The sequence below is a fragment of the Capricornis sumatraensis genome, chromosome 9 (assembly GCF_032405125.1).
Source record: "Capricornis sumatraensis isolate serow.1 chromosome 9, serow.2, whole genome shotgun sequence".
Taxonomy (NCBI): Eukaryota; Metazoa; Chordata; class Mammalia; order Artiodactyla; family Bovidae; genus Capricornis; species Capricornis sumatraensis.
In genome coordinates this window covers 25716920-25738848 of record NC_091077.1, presented here as the reverse complement: position 1 = coordinate 25738848, position 21929 = coordinate 25716920, and the positions used below count along the sequence as shown (strand labels likewise).

At 33.7% G+C, this 21929-nt stretch overlaps 1 protein-coding gene across 2 annotated transcripts in view; it reads left to right on the top strand.

Annotated features, from left to right (window-relative positions):
• The window catches only part of SLC12A2 (solute carrier family 12 member 2), a 95755-nt gene that overhangs the window by 69044 nt on the left and 4782 nt on the right, over nt 1-21929 (top strand). The window contains exons 18-26 of one of the 2 annotated variants that reach the window (XM_068979284.1): nt 6790-6896; nt 10001-10080; nt 12330-12455; nt 15125-15172; nt 16588-16710; nt 18191-18302; nt 19510-19596; nt 20857-20992; nt 21278-21345. In XM_068979284.1, coding sequence (XP_068835385.1) covers nt 6790-6896; nt 10001-10080; nt 12330-12455; nt 15125-15172; nt 16588-16710; nt 18191-18302; nt 19510-19596; nt 20857-20992; nt 21278-21345 — 887 coding nt within the window. The remainder of the gene's footprint in view (nt 1-6789; nt 6897-10000; nt 10081-12329; nt 12456-15124; nt 15173-16587; nt 16711-18190; nt 18303-19509; nt 19597-20856; nt 20993-21277; nt 21346-21929) is intronic. The other variant, XM_068979286.1, reaches the window with a different exon arrangement.

The window sequence follows — 21929 nt, the reverse complement described above, 5'->3', positions numbered from 1 at the left end:
AATCCCAGGGACGGGGGAATCTGGTGGGCTTCCATCTATGGGGTCGAACAGAGTCGGACACGACTGATGCGACTTAGCAGCAGCAGCAGCAGCATAAAGGAAATGAAGGAAAATACTTACTTAGAGCAATGTTTCTTAACTTTAGCCTGCATCAGAATTACCTATTGGACTTCCTAAAACACAGCCTTCTGGGCCCTGTCTTTATAGTGATTAAGTAGGTCTAGGGTGAGGCCCAATAATTGGCATTTCTAACAACTTTTCTGGTGATGCTGCTGCCATTCCAGTCCAGGTACTATGCTTTGAGCACCATACCCTCGGGTTTTTGTAGTATATATGACAGTATTGTAAATTTGCCAAGAGTGAGGAACTATCCTGCTTAGCATTCTCTTCCACCTAGCATGCTCATCCCCGCAGGTCATGACAGTTTCACCAGTGTGGGCAAAGGGAGCATCAGTATCATTCTGAGACTGCCTTATAAACCTGACAAATGCTGCTCCCCTTACAAAGATGCTCAGGAGATGGTTTATTGCAGTGGCAGAGTATCTGAGGAACTGTTTTAAAATACCCTTAAAATTGCCTCTTTAGAACTAATCACTGAAATATGAGTTGCCACTGAGTATTTCTCTTTACTTCATATCTTCTCAAAACCCATTGCATAAAGTGGCAAATGCCTTCATGTCTGTTGGAGGTTTATAATCTTTGTCAAAGTAGTTTGTGCATTGATTTCTTTATACAGTAACTTATAGTTCTAGAGATGCTGTTTTATATGGGTTTGTTTTATTATACATTCTGATCTTTTTAATTTCTTTGTCACTTCATTTATCAGGTTACTAATTATAATCATAAGCATTTATTTAGAGACTCACTATTTTAAGAGGTTCAGTTCAGTTCAGTTGCTCAGTCGTGTCCGACTCTTTTCGACCCCATGAATTGCAGCATGCCAGGCCTCCCTGTCCATCACCAATTCCCGGAGTTCACTCAAACTCACGTTGATCGAGTTGGTGATGCCATGCAGCTATCTCATCCTCTGTCGTCCCCTTTTCCTCCTGCCCCCAATCCCTCCCAGCATCAGAGTCTTTTCCAATGAGTCAACTCTTCGCATGAGGTGGCCAAAGTACTGGAGTTTCAGCTTTAGCATCATTCCTTCCAAAGAACACCCAGGGCTGATCTCCTTTAGAATGGACTGATTGGATCTCCTTGCAGTCCAAGGGACTCTCAAGAGTCTTCTCCAACACCACAGTTCAAAAGCATCAGTTCTTCGGCGCTCAGCTTTCTTCACAGTCGAACTCTCAAATCCATACATGACCACTGGAAAAACCATAGCCTTGACTAGACGGACTTTTGGTGGCAAAGTAATGTCTCTGCTTTTAAATATGCTATCTAGGTTGGTCATAACTTTTCTTCCAAGGAGTAAGCGTCTTTTAATTTCATGGCTGCAATCACCATCTGCAGTGATTTTGGAGCCCCCCAAAATAAAGTCTGCCACTGTTTCCCCATCTATTTCCTATGAAGTGATGGGACCATGATCTTAGTTTTCTGATGTTGAGCTTTAAGCCAACTCCTCTTTCACTTTCATCAAGAGGCTTTTTAGTTCCTCTTCACTTTCTGCCATAAGTGTGGTGTCATCTGCATATCTGAGGTTATTGATATTTCTCCCGGCAATCTTGATTCCAGCTTGTGCTTCTTCCAGCCCAGTGTTTCTCATGATATACTCTGCATATAAGTTAAATAAGCACGGTGACAATAAACAGCCTTGACGTACTCCTTTTCCTATTTGGAACCAGTCTGTTGTTCCGTGTCCAGTTCTAACTGCATATAGGTTTCTCAAGAGGCAGGTCAGGTGGTCTGGTATTGCCATCTCTTTCAGAATTTTCCACAGTTTATTGTGATCCACACACTCAAAGGCTTTGTCATCATCAATAAAGCAGAAATACATGTTTTTCTGGAACTCTCTTGCTTTTTCCATGAAAAGAAATGCAAAAAAGCAAAATAGCTGTTTGGGGAGGCCTTACAAATAGCTGTGAAAAGAAGAGAAGCGAAAAGCAATGGAGAAAAGGAAAGATATAAACATCTGAATGCAGAGTTCCAACTAATAGCAAGAAGAGATAAGAAAGCCTTCTTCAGCAATCAGTGCAAAGAAATAGAGTAAAACAATAGAATGGGGAAGACTAGAGATCTCTTCAAGAAAATTAGAGATACTAAGGGAACATTTCATGCAAAGATGGGCTTGATAAAGGACAGAAATGGTATGGACCTAAAAAAAGCAGAAAATATTAAGAAGAGGTGGCAAGAATACACAGAAGAACTGAACAAACAAGAGCTTCATGACCCAGATAATCACGATGGTGTGATCACTCACTTAGAGCCAGACATCCTGGATTGTGAAGTCAAGTGGGCCTTAGAAAGCATCACTACGAACAAAGCTAGTGGAGGTGATGGAATTCCAGTTGAGCTATTTTAAATCCTAAAAGGTGATGCTGTGAAAGTGCTGCACTCAATATGCCAGCAAATTTGGAAAACTCAGCAGTGGCCACAGGACTGGAAAAGATCAGTTTTCATTGCAATCCCAAAGAAAGGCAATGCCAAAGAATGCTCAAACTACTGCACAGTTTGAGCATCTAGTAAAGATGCTCATCTCACATGCTAGTAAAGTAATGCTCAAAATTCTCCAAGCCAGGCTTCAGCAATACGTGAACTGTGAACTTCCAGATGTTCAAGCTGGTTTTAGAAAAGGCAGAGGAACCAGAGTTCAAATTGCCAACATCCTCTGGATCATTTTAAGAGGTAGTCTTGCCAATAGCTTGCTTATGGGGCCCTTTGGCAGTAAGACATTACCACTGCTAACTTCTTTATTCCTCCCCCACTTTTCTTTAAAGGCAGGAGACACTTGATTGTGAACTGAATTTTAAATAGTCATTTTAAATTAGTAGAAAATTCTTGTTTTTACTGAAAATTCATATTACATCATGATGATCTTTAAACCACATGGATCTCATCCAGTCTTAGTGTAGCTATAATTACCTTTTTTCCTGGGCAAAACTAGCCTAGAATTATCCTATAATATATACTGAGTGTTTCAGAAACCTTTTCTCTTCTTCATCAGCTACATTTTGAGGTAAGAAGCAATTTAAAAAAAAATTTTCTAAAATAAGTAGGTCAAAATAACTTAATAATGCCAATAAGAATATTTAAAACTAAATTATACCCATGTCCTGTAGCTCCTTTCTATATACATAAAATGCCATAATAGTAAATTAATTAAATCATAATTTAAAACCATCACTATTAACTCAACCTTTAAAAAACAAAGCATCTAAAACATGAAGCCAAAACTATAATTTTTATCAGTGATTCTTAATACAAATCTCATGGCAGTATTTAACTGGATAACCATGATATTTGGAAATGTTTTCACTTAATAGCCAAAGACATACTATTGAGGAAATAGCTATTCTTTCTGCCACACTAAAAACAGTTACCAAAAAATAAATAAATAAAAAGTTACAATGATACAAAGAAAAATATTATAAAAAACTAAATGCATTTCTTATCAGCAAATTCTGGTGGAAGATAGGCAAAAAACATTGCTAACAATTCAAACAAATGACAGGGAGAATGTCTTGATTGAAACTAAAGATATTTGGAATAAGCTTCAGATGATTGCACTTTGCTAAATCAGTTTCAATTATGGAAGTTCACAAAGAACTTATTTTCTCTGAGCCAAAAGAAATATGTTCTAGAGAAGACATATTTTCAGTAATGTTATTTCTTTAAAATACAGGATGTTTTATAGAAACATAAAATATTACTCGTAATTAAACAGCTACTTTGATTATAATTTATAAGGGATTTAGGATGACTGATGTAAAATTTCTTTACTCAGTCATTCAAGAGAAAGTTATTATGATAATGAAATTGAAAGCAGAAGTGCACAGAATACCTCAGGATGTTTAATGTTATACAAATAAAACCTTTTAATTATAATAAGATTGTGCAAAAGTTTGTGATGAGAAAAGGAATAACTCTGACAGTATTTTGTATTATCAAGAAGTTACCAGTCATCTTGTAGCTTAGTTCTTTAAAAGAAAAACAACTGTAAAACTTCAAGATATTTCTTGGTTTTTGCTTACCAGAAAAGTGAAACAAAATTATGCTCTGTAGTTAGTAGCCACCTTGCTACCTAACACTTAGTTTTACAAAACAAAAATAAGTAATTTTATCTGTTTCCTAAAGGTAAATGGTTGTTTATAATTCTGAGTTTAAAAAAATCTTTTTTGAAATTTGTGCAGGAATAGAACATTTTGGAAATGACTGTGAACTTTACATGGGTAGGCTTATTGCTTTTGTTCCCAAGTTATCCAGTCTTTAGGACAGTGGCACATGGTCAGCTCTTGAAAAGTACCTGAATTAATCTTTAGCCAAAAATTTTTTACGTATATCACCTATAAAAACTTAAGTGTGACCTCACAGCACATAAAAACTTAATTCAAAATGGATCTAAGATCCACAGATAAGGGTAAAACCATAAAGCTCTCTGAGGAAAAGATAGAGGTAAATCTTCATGATCTTGAATTTGACAACATATTCTTAGATATGGCACCAGACACACAAGCAGCAAAACCAAAGAGTAGACAAGTTTGACCTCATCACAGCTAAAAACTTTTGTACATCCAAGGATATTATCAAGAAAGTAGAAAGACAACCTACAGGATGGAAGAAAACCTTTTCACATCATATATGTGATAAGTCCTAATATCCAAAATGTATATAAAATTCCAAAGAAACAAAAAGACAAGTCTGTTTAAAAAGGGGCAAAGAACTTGAATAAACATTTCTCCAAAGAAGATATAAAGATAACTAATGAGCACATTAAAAAATGCTTAGTATCATTAGTCATTCAGTTCAGTTCAGTCACTCAGTCGTGTCCAACTCTTTGCGACCCCATGGACTGCAGCACACCAGGGCTCCCTGTCCATCACCAACTCCTAGAGTTTACCCAAACTCATGTTCATTGAGTCAGTGATGCCATCTGACCATCTCATCCTCTGGTGTCCCCTTCTCCTCCTGCCCTCAATCTTTCCCAGCATCAGGGTCTTTTCAAATAAGTCAGTTCTTCGCATCAGGTGGCCAAAGTATTGAAGTTTCGGCTTTGACATCAGTCCTTCCAGTGAACACTCAGGACTGACCTCCTTGCAGTCCAAGGGACTCTCAAGAGTCTTCTCCAACACCGCAGTTCAAAGCATCAGTTCTTCAGCACTCAACTCTCATGTCCATACATGACCACTGGAAAAACCATAGCCTTCACTAGACAGACCTTAGTTGGCAGAGTAATGTCTCTGCTTTTTAATATGCTGTCTAGATTGGTCATAACTTTTCTTCCAAGGAGTAAGCGTCTTTTAGTTTCATGGCTGCGGTCATCATCTGCAGTGATTTTGGAGCCCAAGAAAATAAAGTCTGCCACTGTTTCCATTGTTTCCCTGTCTATTTGCCATGAAGTGATGGGACTGGATGCCATAATCTTAGTTTTCTGAATGTTGAGCTTTAAGCCAACTTTTTCACTCTCTTTCACTTTCATCAAGAGGCTCTTTAGTTCTTCATTTGGGCAATGCAAAATCAAAGCTATAGTGTGAGATACCATTTTATACTACTAGCTTGTATGTAATTAGGTAAACAAGAAATAACAAGTGTTGCTGAGGATGTAGAGAAACTGGAGCGTTTGCATTGCTGGTGAGAATGTGAAATGATGCAGCTGCTGTGGGAAACAGTTTGGTTACTCAAAAGGTTAAACAAGGAATTACTGTATATCCAACAATTTATTACTCCTAGTCATATACCCAAAGAAATAAAAGCCAGGAGTCAAAGAGATGTTTTTAGGCCAGTGTTTGTTTCAGCATTACAGTAGCCAAAAGGTAGAAACAACCTAATTATGTATCAAAAGATGAATGGATAAACAAAGTATTATAAATACATAGAATGGACTATTATTCAGCCATAAAAAGTAGAGTAGTTCTAATAGATGCTGTAACGTGGATGAACCTAGAAGACAGTACACTAAATGAAATAAGCCAGGGCCCGGAGGGAGGAAAGAATTCGTGTTTAGAGAATTTCTGTTTAGGGCGATAGGAAAGTTTTTTGGAAATAGATAGTGGGGTTGGCTGTACAACACTGTGAATGTGATTAATGCCATTGAATTGTGCATTTTAAAATGGCTAAAATGGCAAACTATTTTATCTTTTATATGTATCCAGCCTTGGGAATAGGATTTTCAGTGTTTTTTAAAAATATTATAAAAGAAATTAATTGGATTTGGGGGCATATTTGTTAAGCACATTGAATTGCAACTCTGCACAAAGTTGTGAGAACAGTTGATGGAATTTTAAACTGTGGCCAGCAATGCATTCAGTTTGGACTTCTGATCAGGTTTTAATGGCTGTTATCAAAATATATATATAATTGAGAGTATCACTGTATTGTTATGATTTTTATGAAGGGTTAAGTATATTCCATCATCTTTCTCTTACTACAGTCAAAAATTTTAGTAAGTCATGAAACTACAAAAATTTAGAACTTTTCAGCTGTTTATCTTCTATTTTTATATGTTTAATTATAAGTAATATGATTTATATAGTATATGTAATTTATTATAAGTATGCATGTATTGCTCAAGAATTTTTACTGATAAGAGTACACAATTTTGAAATGTTTGGAGTCTGTCCATTAGGATATTGTCATTTAAAAACCATTTTGTGAATAGCGTATCTTTAAAGTTGTATTTTTTCTGTGTTTTAGGCTGCTGGTCTTGGGCGTATGAAACCAAACACACTCGTCCTTGGATTTAAGAAAGACTGGTTGCAAGCAGATATGAGGGATGTAGATATGTATATAAACTTATTTCAGTGAGTATCCTTTTAATTCAGTAATTTAGTTGATTGAGAAAGTACTGATTTTTGAAAGCTGGCACTGGTTTTTGAAGTCTGTTCTTAAATAGTCTTTTCTAGTAAAAGGATAAGAATGAAAATAATCACTTGGAAATTATTTGCATTTCCTTTTTTAAATGCACTTAATATGTTTGCTTTTCTGCACCTTTGAGTTAACTGTTCACTTTTCAGTGGTATTGCCAATGAAGTTTATAAGATAGCTTAGTTTTGATTTACATCAATTTACAGGTTGTCTAATGAGTTCTTATGCTTTTGTTACTTTGTTTTTCTGATATTACTGTATCCATGTTATTAATTTTTGCATATATATCTGTTTAATATAAATATGTTTTGGAACAGAACTTTTTAATAAAAGATAAAATTTCTTTTTGTCAGATTTTGTTTTTAAGCTTGAAAAGTACTTTCTCTTTCTGTAATAGTATTCCTGGTATTTATTTAGCAAATCTCTTTGTTTAGTCCACATGAGCATAAGGATTCCCTCTCCCTACATCATAGTTGATTGAAGAGTAGCTTCTTCTTGTCATAGCTACTGATGAAACAGAACAGTTCACTCTTTATAATTTCTTCATAAAAAATTTCATTTTAAAGAAAAATTTATATCTAGCAAAATAACTCTTAAGACCAGATTCACACCCTATTTCTCTGTGAATTTTTGTCTGTTTATCCTTAACTAACTGGAGCTGTTTCCCTTCCCAGAGCCCCTATTGTGTCTATTGATAGAACCATATAATTATTTGCCTGTGTCACATGTACTATTTTTGTTTTTGTAGCTGCCTTGAAACATTTTTGTGGAAGTACCCAGATCTTATACTTTATTTTTATAAATCTCCTTGTATTGATTAGTAAAACATGCCATAGATAAGATTTCCCAAGGAATTGTTAAGTGGTTTTAGTAAAATTCAAGCTCTGCTGGGTTTGTCAGAGGTTGTGACTGCTCTTTGGGTTTGTTACTTGTTTATAAACAGCATTTCATTCTCCCTTTCTTATTCTGTGGTCTGTACTTTGTATACATGTGGATCAGGGAAAGAAGGACAGTATGAAAGAAAGAATCCATCAAGGGGGCCTTGAGCCAGGGAGTATGCTTTTTTCCTTTGAAGATGTAAGACCAGTGAGGTGGAGTAGTTAGTTATCCTAGAAGACAGAAAAAGGGACATTTTTGCAAATAATCATTCGTTTTTTGCTGTGTTTGTAATAATGGGAGCACTGAAAGAAGGGAGCCTTATCTGACACTGATCTTGCAGGAACTGAAGTGAATGTTTGCTCTGAAAGTCCAGTATTGTGTGTCAGGCAGCAGTTTAAAAATAGGTCAAATATTGCTCTCTGGTTTCTGAAACTATAGGAGTTGATGGCTGTTTGAAAGCAGTGATACTGCTTACTCTTTTATCTTGTGACACTTATGTTTTGGCTGTGATTTGAAATACCTGGAACAGTTAAGGTATACTTTATTTACTATGCATGTATTAACAGTATGGAGGGTCTGAAACTGCCAATCAATTTCTATAGCTTAAAGAAATTATATAGATTATAGGAATTTCTATATGTTATAGCAAAAACATTTAGCTGTTTTAATCTGAAGTAAACTTAAGAGCTATATTCCCTGAATTTTCTTAAAGGACATTGATTTTGGCTCAATTACTTTATTAACTATTTAAAAAAATACTTGTAGTTATTTCTTTTCTAATAATTAATTAGATCTTTGACAGTAGAGCTGAGAATGTCTATTAATTTTTTCTCCAGTGAATCTCTTTTGACCTTGTTTAAAATTCAACCAAGGAGAAATGAGGTTGAAATTGTCTCCCTGTGATTTAAAACAATGACAAGAGACCTTTTACAATGGCATATTTATCAATAAGAACAAAAATTTGATCATTTATTAGTTTTCTTTTTGTTATGTCTAGCTATAGGTTACCATATCATTTTTATATGCATATTATAAACATTGATTACTTGTGTAATTAAAGATAATAACTAGAGAAAAGCCTGCTGCCATTGGGCTTTCCTCATAGTGCAGTTGGTAAAGAATCTACCTGCAATGCAGGAGACCCCGGTTTGATTCCTGGGTTGGGAAGATGCCCTGGAGAATGGATAGCTACCCACTCTAGGCTAACCACTACAAGGCTTCCCTTGTAGTTTGCTGGTAAAAAATCCGCCCGCAATGTGGGAGACCTAGGTTCGATCACTGGGTTGGGAAGATCCCCTGGAGAAGGGAAAGGCTACCCACTCCATGCAAAGAATCGTAAGGAGTCGGACACAACTGAGTGACTTTCACTTCACTCCAGGGAACAATAAGTTTTGCAATTGGAAACTGTTAATTGCAATTGGAAACAATTTTGCAATTGTTAAAGCTGGCTTTAACAGCTTAGGTCTGCATGATTTATGATGTTAACAAAGTTTTCAGAATTTAAGTCTGGTTTTAGAGTTGTCTTCAAGGTTTTAATGTATTTTACCTATATATAAGATGCTCCTATTTTTGTTTTTAAAAAAATTAAAAGGGCATATCAATACATTTCTGCAAATGAATATATAATCTTAGGACCAAGATTTAACTTTTTAACCAGTTTTGTAAAAATTTTTAAATTACTTGAAAAATACCCTTCTCCTTTCATAAGTGATAAGGGATCCCTTCGTACTATACAAACTGGTCTCATTCTCAGAACCTGTCTTCTTTGCCTTCACATATTTCTCTTGGCTTTAAATGTATAAGCCTAAATTATATATGATGGGATTACTGAAAGGTTTTTTTTTCCCCCATAATTTTAGTTTGTTCCTGATAGATAAAACTATAGTTACTGCTTTAAACCACTACTGTAGGTAAAATGTCAGTACTATAAAGAACTATATTTAAGTAGATTTTAGAGGTATTACAGAAAAGGGGGATGGGAAATGGTATAGGTTTTGAAAGTAACGTATGATATCACCATAATTTTCAAAGCATATTTGAAAAATCAGATATTTAAACCTGAAAGTAATTTTAGAGATTGTCAACTATTGCCTTCATTTTATAGAGAAGGAGACTGAATTTTTTTGTGATTTAAAAAATTGATATTTTTTTCATGTTACAGTGATGCTTTTGATATACAGTATGGAGTAGTAGTTATCCGCCTACAAGAAGGTCTGGATATATCTCATCTTCAAGGACAAGGTAAATCTTATTTGAGATAAGATATATGTATACCTTAATATTCTTAAGTGTATCTTAAGAATATAAATTACTTTGTTAGAAAAACGTCCTTCAATACTTTTAATATTTACCATCTAATCTATGTCATATACTTATATGTCATTTAAAGATCTGTTTGGCACCATCAGAGTTTGTATTTTCTCACTGTACCAATCTGGATAAAAGCTAGTAATTATTAATATATAATACAATTCAAATTGTAAGTTTAAGAGAAACAAATGTTAGCTATGATTGTAGTTTGGCCAGATTTATAGAAATACATGATGAATAAAATAATCAGAGGAAAACATTTTAGACATTTTCATGTTTATGAAAAGTGTACTTTGTACATAGAGGCATATTATTAACGAAAGACTCTTTCTTCAGAGAAGACCCTATAAATATTTTTTAAACTTTCTCATTTTGAAATAATTATAGATTCACAAAAAATGTGTGTACACTTCATCCACTTTCCTCTAATGGTAACATCTTATATATTCCATTTTATCTTCAGTTCAACATCAAAACCGGGATATTGACGTTGGGACAATTTGCATGCCTTACTCAGATTTCACCACTTTTACATACATGTGTGTGCACACGAGCACATGTGTAGTTCTGGTTTCACTCACTTTTCACGTTTGTTTCATGTAAGATACAGAGCTGTTCCATCACCAGAAAGATCTCTCTTGTACAGCTGCTTTATACCTTCTATCATATTCTTTTCCTAGTCTTTAACCCCTGACACCCTAATCTCCTCTCAAGCTGTATAATTTTTCAAGCATTAAAAATTTTTTTCATTAAACTTAAAACCTGTTAAAGTATACTTAGCATTTTTACCAACTTTATAAAAACTATGGAAAATTCCATACCCTCTAATGCTTTCCTAGGTAGTTTAAAAAATACTGTAAGCTTAAGAAAATTTGCATACCTAGTATTTACCCTTATCAATTAGTTGACGAGCTCATCAAAATTAGCTAAGCCTTAATAGCTGAGAGCCATGTAATGAACTTTTGTCATCTGTTTATGTATTTAAACTGTTTTAATCCTCCCACTCCCCCCACCATTTTAAGGGTATTGTGCAGTTCTGAAAGGAATGCTTTGAGGTCTTTATCCATGTAACACAAAAGTATGGCCTGCTGAAAATGCATTTTCTTACTCTGGAGTAGGCCTTGCAAAATACTATTTTCATTCCCTCTTGCTCTCACAGTAATTTTGGTTTAGGATACCTGTTAACTCTGCATAATTATTACTAGTGTTCCCTTTCACTCTCAAAAATATCAGTTTGGCTAATAAATTATATATTCAAGTGTTAATAATCATTATGAGGATTGTTTTGAAACCCTTGTTATTCATCATTAAGATCTGGAAACAGGAATTTGCTTTAGCATGTGGCTTAAGAGCACAGGCTGTGGAGTCGGATATGCTTTAATAATTTCCAGCCTTTTCTCTTAGTAGTTTTGTAGCCAGGCCAAATGTGCTGCCTTCTGAGCCTCAGTTTTCTCATCTTTATTCAGAGGATTATTGTGAAGATTAAATAGGAGATGCTGACTGACACCGTCTTCGCACAGTGCTGGCACCTAGGCTTATGTACTTCCTATGTTTATTGCTCTTAATGCATGCATATCAGTGACGAGGACTATGGATAGAGGATCAATTTCATACCCTGTTTGTCTTTATGATAAGTACTCTTATCGTGGAAGCTAAATGTTTGCTAACCCTTTCCTAAAAAGCAGAAAATGAAGAAAGTACTTTAAAAATAAAGAGGTAACACATTTACCATGAGCTAAGGAAAAAACTCTATCCCTTAGTTTTAGTTCAACAGTCATGGGTATAATTTTTCACTGATGTCTATCATCTTATATGTATATCAACACTTGTCACATTCTACATTTTTTTACATGTGTAAATGACTTTGAAATTAGAGTTGATTCACATTTTATGCATCATTCTTTTGTCTACCATATTATGTTCTGTAAAACTCAGTCATTACTGATTTCTCCCTCATCACCTAATTAAAATGTCTGACAGTTGTGGCCGAATATAATTTAGTTGAATGGTCATTTCAAAATGGATTATCACATTCCTTTATATAAGAAATAATTTATTATGAACTCACCTTTATCTCATAATAAACTGTGCTTAAAATTGTCATTAAATTGATGTTATACCATGATGCCCTCTTTGATTGAAAGATTTAGAAAATATTTTGAATACTTTTATGTCTACAGAAGAATTACTGTCATCACAAGAGAAATCTCCTGGTGTAAAGGATGTGGTACTAAGTGTGGAGTATAGTAAAAAATCAGATTTAGATACTTCTAAACCATCCAGTGAGAAATCCATTACACATAAAGGTAATTTTTATTAAACAAGAAATTTTATTAATGGTTTTAGAAGAAATGGTTTTTATTATATGCCATGTCTCACAAAGTAACCAGTTTTCAAATATGTACTGTTCATTTCTGCTTGCTCAGGTGAAAGTTATGCCTTTCAAAAATGGCTCCAAATAATTAATTATTTTTAAGGTATTGAATAGCTCATAGAATAGAAACCATGCTAGTTAATTAAATACTAATATGCTCTTGTATGTTTTTGTTTATACTTAATTTTAATTTGAAACATAGGTTAAAGCTGAGTTTGCAAAGAAACTTGGTAGTTTTGGAGTAATGTGTATATAGCATAACACTGAAAGGAATGAGGTTTATAAGATTAGTTTATCTGATTTTTTTGGTTAATCAAGATATTTTAATACCAGAGGTTTTATGTACTGAAATACCCAGAATATTTATATATCTACTGTACCTAGTATTGTTTAGGTAAAACAGTGTAATAAAAAATCAGTTTAATCTGCTCCCAAGAAACGAGCTATTTATGTTTAGTTGCTGAACTCTTTGAGTCATAACTATAGACATAAATACCCCTGGTGGCTAAGCCAGGATTTAAGCCACCAAAAAACCTTCCAATTCTCCTGAGACTTCAGAATAATTTCATCCATAAATCCCTGTCATGTCTATGAGAAGGAAAAAGGAATGACTTCCAAATCTTACTCTCCCACCCTCACTCTCCTACCTCTGTTCAGTCTAGTATCTCCGTCTGTCCTACTCCCAGCTGACATGCGACGAGAAGAATCTGCACTGTAAATCATCAAACCATGTCATACTTTTGATTCATATAAAATAATTACCATTCTTTTTCTGAAATTGATTACCATGGAAATTTGATAACCTAACTCTGAAATCTTTTCTAGATCATTTAGAAGCATTAATGCTGCTTTTTCTTTCCTCCTTATTTGTTTGCTTAGAGTAGTGATAGTTGAAAGTTCAGTTGCGACCCATTTTCCATATCAGTTCTTTGCCGGCCTTTTTTTTTTTTTCCTATTTCACCTCAAAATTCTATAAACTGATTCTGCTAACACTTAAACATCCCTGCATTTATTTTTAGTTTATGGTATACATTCTTTCATTTACTCTTACTTTTTTTGTTGTTGTTCCCCTTTTCTCTTGCCTCAAAACAGATCTTTTCTTTACAGGAATGTTAGGAATTAATAGGTAAAGCTATGACAGGAGAAGTAATGTTTATCAGTCATCTACTGTTCCTCTCACACTGTAGTAGATGCTATCCTTACATTAGCTTATGTGTGTCACAATCTTATGAAGGCATTATTTTTATAGAGTAGGGAACTAGGTCAGTACATTTCTGCTCATCTTTTTCTTTTAAAAATGTAAATGCCCTTAAAATTAGTTTAAATCACTTTTAAGTGTCATATTTTCTTCACATTTCTGAGCTCTTTGAAATGAATACAGAATGTCCAGTTATGTTTTTTATTACTATTAAAGATAGATAATATCAAACGTCTGCTTTATAAGAACAGTTTATTTAATACTATAAAATTAGATGTAATAATTGAAATGTTTCTTATTCCATAATATGCATAAAAAGTAGCATTCAAAAATAGCATGCATTTTGTTAGCTTTCTGTTTAGCTGATTATTTTCAGAATTACAGAGAAATGTAGAAAAGTTTATAGAAAAAGCCTGCAGAATTATAAACATTCTGTTACTGTTTTTATATCTCGTATGTCTATCTTACTGAGGCCTGCAGTATGCAGAGGAACAAAAAGAGTACCCTTTAAATACATGTTTTATGATAGGCACTGAGCTCAGTGCATTAATGCTTGCACTATAAAAACCTTAAGAGGTAGGTATTGTTCAACCTTTTAACAAATGAGGAAAGTGAGGCATTAAGTAATTAGCTCAAGGTGACACCACTAGAAAAAGGTTTAGAGGTACTCTTGAAATGCTGGGAGTCTGACTCAAGAGCCCGTCACTGTAGTGTACTCTTTCCTGTCCAAGTTGGGAGTTTTATGTGCCTTAAACAAATAGTACAGCTTATATTAAGAAAAAAAATATAGGTTAAGAAAAGTATTAATCCTGGGAAATATTTATAGATATATAAATATAAATGGACTGTATATGCTACATATATGCATATACTCACACACACACATATATATGTATATACAAATTTATGTATTTGAAAAATCACTCCTGTAAAACCTGGCATTTTATATAAACCATAAGACTCTTGTCTTTGATCAAATTCCTTAATATTTCAAGTGGTAATTAATTTTTACAGAAACCAAGTATCTGCTCCTAAAATTACTTGGCAGCCATTTGCAAATGATGCCGTGGCATATTTGACTGCAACATCAATTTTTTTATATCATGTTTCTATTCTATAAGCCATAGCAACGGATTTCAAGTTTGCCAGTTTAAAGTTTTTGCCAGTTTTACAGGAATAAAATTTCAGGGTGGGTGTTACTCAGTAGCCCTGTTGGAGGAATCTAACATGTTTGCTTTTTCAATCCTGAGCACTCAGTCTAGAAAATATCCTCAGTCTTAATTATTTTTCACACTGTTTCTTCATACTGTGTTTGCTTATAAATGTGTTCTAGTTACATTTTCATTATTTTATTAATGAAAAGGCAATTAACTTATATTTTGTGTTTCTTAAACATAATCTAGATGAGGAAGAGGATGGCAAGACTCCAACTCAACCACTGTTGAAAAAAGGCAGGCATTTTTCATCATTTTATTTTAATCTCTTTTCTCACACTGTTAATTCTTTAACTCCAATTTTATTATTTTCTTTCTTTACCTTGGTTTTTATTTTCATGGTGAGGTGATGTTACAGTTATTTATTAAATGCAGATTAGAAAAATAATGACTGGTCCAAATAAAGCATTAAATCGTCCCAGCAAAAGGTGATATCAAAAACAAATTCTTTTAAATCACAGTAGCATTTCAGGAATATTCAAATCCTGAAAGTCAGTATTTTAATTTTATAATTTAAACTGCATGGTTTAGATGATAAGTAGAGACACTGAAATAGGTTTATTTACAGTGTCACTTGCAGTCTTTACCATCAGTTGTACCCAGCCAAGTCCTTAATTTTGATACTAATATATTTCTCATTTCAAAAATTACGATATTTCTCACAGTCCTGCTGCGTTTGGGAGATACAGTCATGTCAACGTACATGAATTTTGTGAGAAGGAGATAGAGGTGAGAGTTACGGAGCAGTGTGGTTTGGTAGCCATGCTATTTCATCATGCAGAGTCCTCCGTCATGTTTGCATACCTCATGGCAGCATGAAACGTGAATGATAAGCCATTCTTCAGAAGTGACCAGATTTCTTTCTGTGGATTTATGCTTTTAAAATCTGGCATAGGGATTTCATTATAGTCATTTGCTTGCTCACAGTCAGTGCTGATTTTTTTTCTTCCTTTTTAATTCCTAGTGATATAAATGAGAATTCCATTGACAAATTGTTCTTTAGACCTGCAGCAAATGGGTGCTCTTCCTGGGAGTTCCCATATTCTCTTTGTGGTTCACAGAAAGATGTTGTGCTTATATGGCTTTAGAATTGGGCCTCACATATTGAGGGGACAAGAGTTAGGTAAAGATGAGGGAGTCTTTCCTTCTTCAGTGAAACAGTGAGAGGTTTTACTGTGATAACTGCATGATTGTATTGATATATCTCCCACTTCCTTCTGTCTTTTATATTACAGATATAAACATTTAAATATTTTTGAGCTTTAAATTATTGAGAAACCAAATTACAAAAGAAATATGTTCATGGAACAGGCATAAATTTACTTTGCCCAGTCAGCCTAAAACAGCTTTTCAAAAGTCAAAATCTAGCAGTTATAATTTTATTTACTGGTTTTGTGATTCTCTTTCATTAAGAATGCTTCAAAATATTAGAAATTAGGCAAGGTAGTTTGGATGAGTATAGATATATTTATCTATAACCATTTTAAAGTATGTTTAAATTACAAGCAATTGTGTTGTGAAAAATGCCATGTATACAATTGTCTACATTATAAATATCTGAATATACAAAAGTTAGGAAACTATGGGAATTTAGCAAGATATACTTTAACATTTACCTCTCTTATATCTTATTTTTCTGCTTAATCCTTCAGAGTCCAAAGGCCCTGCTGTGCCTTTAAACGTAGCTGACCAAAAGCTTCTTGAAGCTAGTACACAATTTCAGAAAAAACAGGGAAAGAATACTATTGACGTCTGGTGGCTTTTTGATGATGGAGGTAAGGTTGATAACCTACTTTTTTTTTTTTAACAAGTTTAAATTTTTTGAAGTTGTGGGGGTGGTATTAGTAAATAGCATGTACTCTTTACTCACTGACCCATTCCCATTAGGCCAACATCCCCCAAAGCGCTAGGATTAGTTCCAGAATCAGGCGTCACACTTAGTTGTCATCTCTTTTCAGTATCCTTTGGTTTGAAAGTTGCTCAGCCCTTCCTTGAGCTTCATGACTTTAAAAACTTTAAAAAAAATTAGACCATTTTGTAGAATGTCACTCGATTTGAAGTGCTGTTTAATGATTCATAATAATTAGTTTCAAGTTATGTATTTTGGGTAGAAATATCACAAGAGTGATGCTGTGCCTTCTGTCTGCATCTCATCAGGTGGCTCATGATGTTGATTTGTCTCATCACTGGTGAAAGTAGCTTTGACCTTTGAGTAAGGTGGCTTTCACTATGTTTATATACTGAAAAGCTATTATTGCCACCTTTTATAATTACAGGTATTTGGGGCATGGGCAATTTCTTTGAGACCATGTAAATATTCTGTTGTTGCTGTGATTTTTGCCACCATCTTGAGCATCCATTGATATTTCTGCCCGAATTTATTTTTGCTGTTATTGTTGTGGTGTGTGTGTGGTTTCCAAATGATGATTTTTCCAATCCCATCATTTCTTCCTTATTAGTTTTATCTGGTGTTTAACTGTAAAGAAGAGCTTTCTCTTCACTTCTATGTGTGTGGACTTAACAGTCTCCAATTTTATTTAATGGGTTAGCATTTTTCATTTTTAAAATTTATTTTGATGTTCCAGATTTGACCAGCAGTATCCTCTTTAGGCTAACTTCTGTGTCCATTTGTTATGTCCTGATCATTCTTTATTTTATGATAAAATATGATGTTCCAGGCTCAATTTTGTACTTCACCTGCAACAGCACTTGAATGACACTTTATCCAAAGAGCCTTGATTCCTTTCAGTGAAGAACAGTATTTAGAAACATAGGTCAGAGCATTAGATATGCCCATTTCTACTAGGGTGTCACTGCTCCCATGCCCTCTCAGTGGACAGATGTAGGAAACACACAGCACTTATTTGTATGTATATGTGTAGATTGATACCACTTTCATTGCCAACACTTTAGGGTTTGCTCCAGCTTCTCCCTTTTCATGTTTTGAAACATGACTCCCATTAGCTTCAGTGAACATTCTTTTTCTCAGTCCTGATATAACAAATCTCCCTACCCTACAAGGCCAGTACCTCATTTTTTGCTTTCATGACATGGGCCTTGTCTTCACTGGACCTCCCTCCTTATTCAGGTCTGCCAAGTGGATTTTTGACTGAATCATTACAGGCAGGACAGAACGAAAATGTTTGTTGTATATTGAGGTGTGGTAAAGGAGTTTTTAGCAGCTAACTTGAATTAAAAGTTTTTAATTGAGAAATCAATGTTAAATGTAAATGATGTTATATTTTTATGACTTAGGTTTGACTTTATTGATACCTTATCTTCTGACTACCAAGAAAAAGTGGAAAGATTGTAAGATCAGAGTATTCATTGGTGGAAAAATAAATAGAATAGACCATGACCGAAGAGCGTAAGTCTGTTTTAAACTGATGAGCTTTTATCTAATAGTACTTCATTATTTCAATATCGGTTTGGTAGGGTAACAATTAGATAGTACAGAAAATGTCAGTAATGTTGCTCTGTTCTGTAGTGAAGCTGAAGAGTCTAAAATAAAACTTCATTCTCTTTAATTTAGTCTCAATGTTCAAGTTTAGATTCTTGGTTTTACTCACATGTAATATTTTTAATATGTTGACATTTTAGAACATCTTTACTTGTAGCATAGAAGCATTACTCAGCCTTTTATGAAAAAACAATTAGCAGGGTAAAAAGTGCACAAAAGTTACATATCCATATATGTATTATACTTTTCAGACTTCTAGACAACAGAAATGCATGATGGCATTGTCCATTCTCATTTCTGTCTGTCCTGTCACACAATTCTAGTTCTGGTTTCAGTGCGTCTCTAAGTACCCTCTGTCTCATTTCTGACTATTTCGTAATATATTGTACATATTACTCCCAATTTCACGTTTGGAAAGAAAAGCTTTGATCATGTGATGCCTCTGCCCCAAGGAATTTTACCTTCTTCTCTGTTACATACCATAGAAAGCTTGTGTGGCAGTCAGGGCCCTTTATAGTCTGTCTTGTTTCCTTTCTGTCTTTATCTCCTGTTCCCCCAAATATGCCTTCTACTTCAGTTTACATTTCTGCACCACCCCAAACATACATATGATTTCAGACTTTTACTTCTTTGCCTGCTCTCATCTCTCTACTACAAATAGTTCTTCACTAGCCTCCCTTCTGTGTTAAAATAACTCCACTCTTTAAAACCTAGTACTTATTGTCACCTTCCTCATAAGCCTTCCCTGTTTCTTTCTAGTTGTTACAAATAACTGTTTACCAGTTTTTATTGAAATCCACGTACTTACTAATACAAATTAAAATTAAAAAAACCAGGTGCCATTCAGATTTAATTATTGTCTTCCTCTGTCCATTGGATACTAAGGAAAAATTCAGAAAATGTAAGAGAATACAATACAAGTTTCTAGAGAATTTAGACATCTACTTTGTGAATGAGTAGTATAAATTAATTTGATGGATTTTGCTCAGCACCTGACATACTTTTCCTGTAAATCATTCTTTCCTATAAATCATATGGAGTCAGCCCTAACTAGAATAAAAATATTTCTATATACAGCCTTCATGTATATCAGTGCTGTTCACTTTTTTTCTAGGATGGCTACTTTGCTTAGCAAGTTCCGGATAGATTTCTCTGATATCATGGTCTTAGGAGATATTAACACTAAACCAAAGAAAGAAAAGTAAGTTATTAGATAAATTATCTTATATAAATTTCTGATTCTTTTATGGATGACCTACTCAGACACTGTTATAGATTCTTTAACTTAATTACCTGGGGGTTTTGCCTGATTTTAGTTACATGTGAAGTCAACTTTTTCTTAAGCTAGCAGATAACTGACTGACATTGCAGATATTGAAGTAAGTCCAAAGGGTTTTCGATAATTAGAGAAAAATTCAATTACTGATTTACAAGTAATTTCTGAAAATCGTTAGTGCCACAGAAATTCTAAGTGGTTCTTTAAATTTCCATTGTTTTTCATTATGACCACTCAATCCCTATTCCACATGTGTGTTACTTTCCACTATTTTATTACCAAAATGAGAAAGAAAAATCTTAAGAATCTGCTTATAAATACTGCATTCAGAATTTACAAGAGTTAAGCAAAAGTAGATTTCATGGAATATTCTACTGAAAATGGTATATGGAAGTTGTTATAATTATATGTATTTATATTACTGTACATAATTTCAGTTACTCTCAGTTTTATGTTGAGTATATGATGAAGTCGGAAAAAAGAATTCATTTTAAGTAGAAAACAGTAAGACATACCTTGTAAGGTTGTAGTCATGGAGACTGTTTTTTCTCTTATAGAATTATATATACTAGGAGCTTTGTATGAGACTGATATTAAAAAATACGATTTTCACATTCATAGGGGGTTAGAATGCTATTCATGTTCTCTTACCATCTTTTGTCCTATTAAGTATCTTTGGATCTAGAGCTTTAATTCTGCATCTTCTTAAATGTTTAATATCTGCCTTTTTCTCTCTTCAAAATGTTCTAGTACCTTTTCTTACACTGCTTCTATTCAGTGATAATGGAACTGGGAAAGTGATTGAGTGTTTTGAATAAAGGAGTAACACAATTTGACTTATCTTTCATGGGTATCATTTTGGCTAATGTGATGAAATTTATTTAGGTTGAGGGAAGTGGGCATAGGAACAGATACTGATACAAGGAAATCTGCATTAGCAGTTAAAATTTCACTTCTCTTATTATGACTATGGATCTAAATTTCTGATCAGTTAGAGAAACTGTGATTGCTATTTTCAAAATAAATCACCAGAGTTAGGGTATGGAAGGGAGCACAACAGCTAGAAAACACTAACTTCTGAAGTTATAATTACATTAACTTTTCAACTTATAATTTAATGTTTAAGATCTTACTGTTAAGTAATTCAACATAGGTTAACTGTCTGTATTCTTTTTTTTATTTAAGTATTGTAGCTTTTGATGAAATGATTGAGCCATACAGACTTCATGAAGATGATAAAGAACAAGATATTGCAGATAAAATGAAAGAAGATGAACCATGGCGAATAACAGATAATGAGCTTGAACTTTATAAGACCAAGGTATTCTTTCTCTCCTGCTTCCTTTTCATTAATCTTCTTTGTGGTTTTTTTAGAAAATAAAGAACTACAGTTGGTTATGAGAAGAACTAGTTGTGTAAACTAAATGTACTTTAAGTTGTACTTATATTTGGATAGTGCAAAGCACTGCTTTTTTTTTTAAGTTTGGGAACGGATATTTTCATTATACCAAAATTGATTTTGGTTTCTTTTTATCTATAGTTTTATGTGCCAGGGAAAATTCCAGTTTTCGAAAGGACTAAGAATGACTGTTATGTTTCATTTCAGACATACCGGCAGATCAGGTTAAATGAATTATTAAAGGAACATTCAAACACAGCTAATATCATTGTCATGTAAGTAATACCTATACTAAGATTTTCTTGGGTATTCATTTTATGATAATTCAATTAGGATTCATTTCTTCTACCAAAAATATATTTATAACCATAATAACTTAGTGGTTATGAGAGAAAAACAAACTTTTCTAATATACTTTGCTTTAAGCATATGAAGAAATCATTTAAGATGGGAAAGATAAAAATATTAACCTTAAGCTTGTATAAATCTAAATAATTCCTTATCATAATAGCATATTCTGGGATTTTTTTCTTTATGCTTTTTCCCACTTTTAAAAAATTCCTTAACTTTGGAAATACCACAGCGTAACCATCAACATTTGTCGGGTAACAGGGCTGCAAGTTAAAATTTGGTTCCTAGACAGTTTCTTCATAGAAATAATTACATCAAGTTAGGTTGAGAATTAAATTTAGAACATGGTTCCTATCTGAATTTCCACTCCCAAGTTCCCACATACAAAATGTCATATAGACACAATGTCTTTACATTGAATATAGATACTTATGCTCACTCTGGCTTTTCTTTCACTAAACCAGGTTACCTAGATCTTTCTTGAACCCAAATTTTCTAAGTCCTGGAG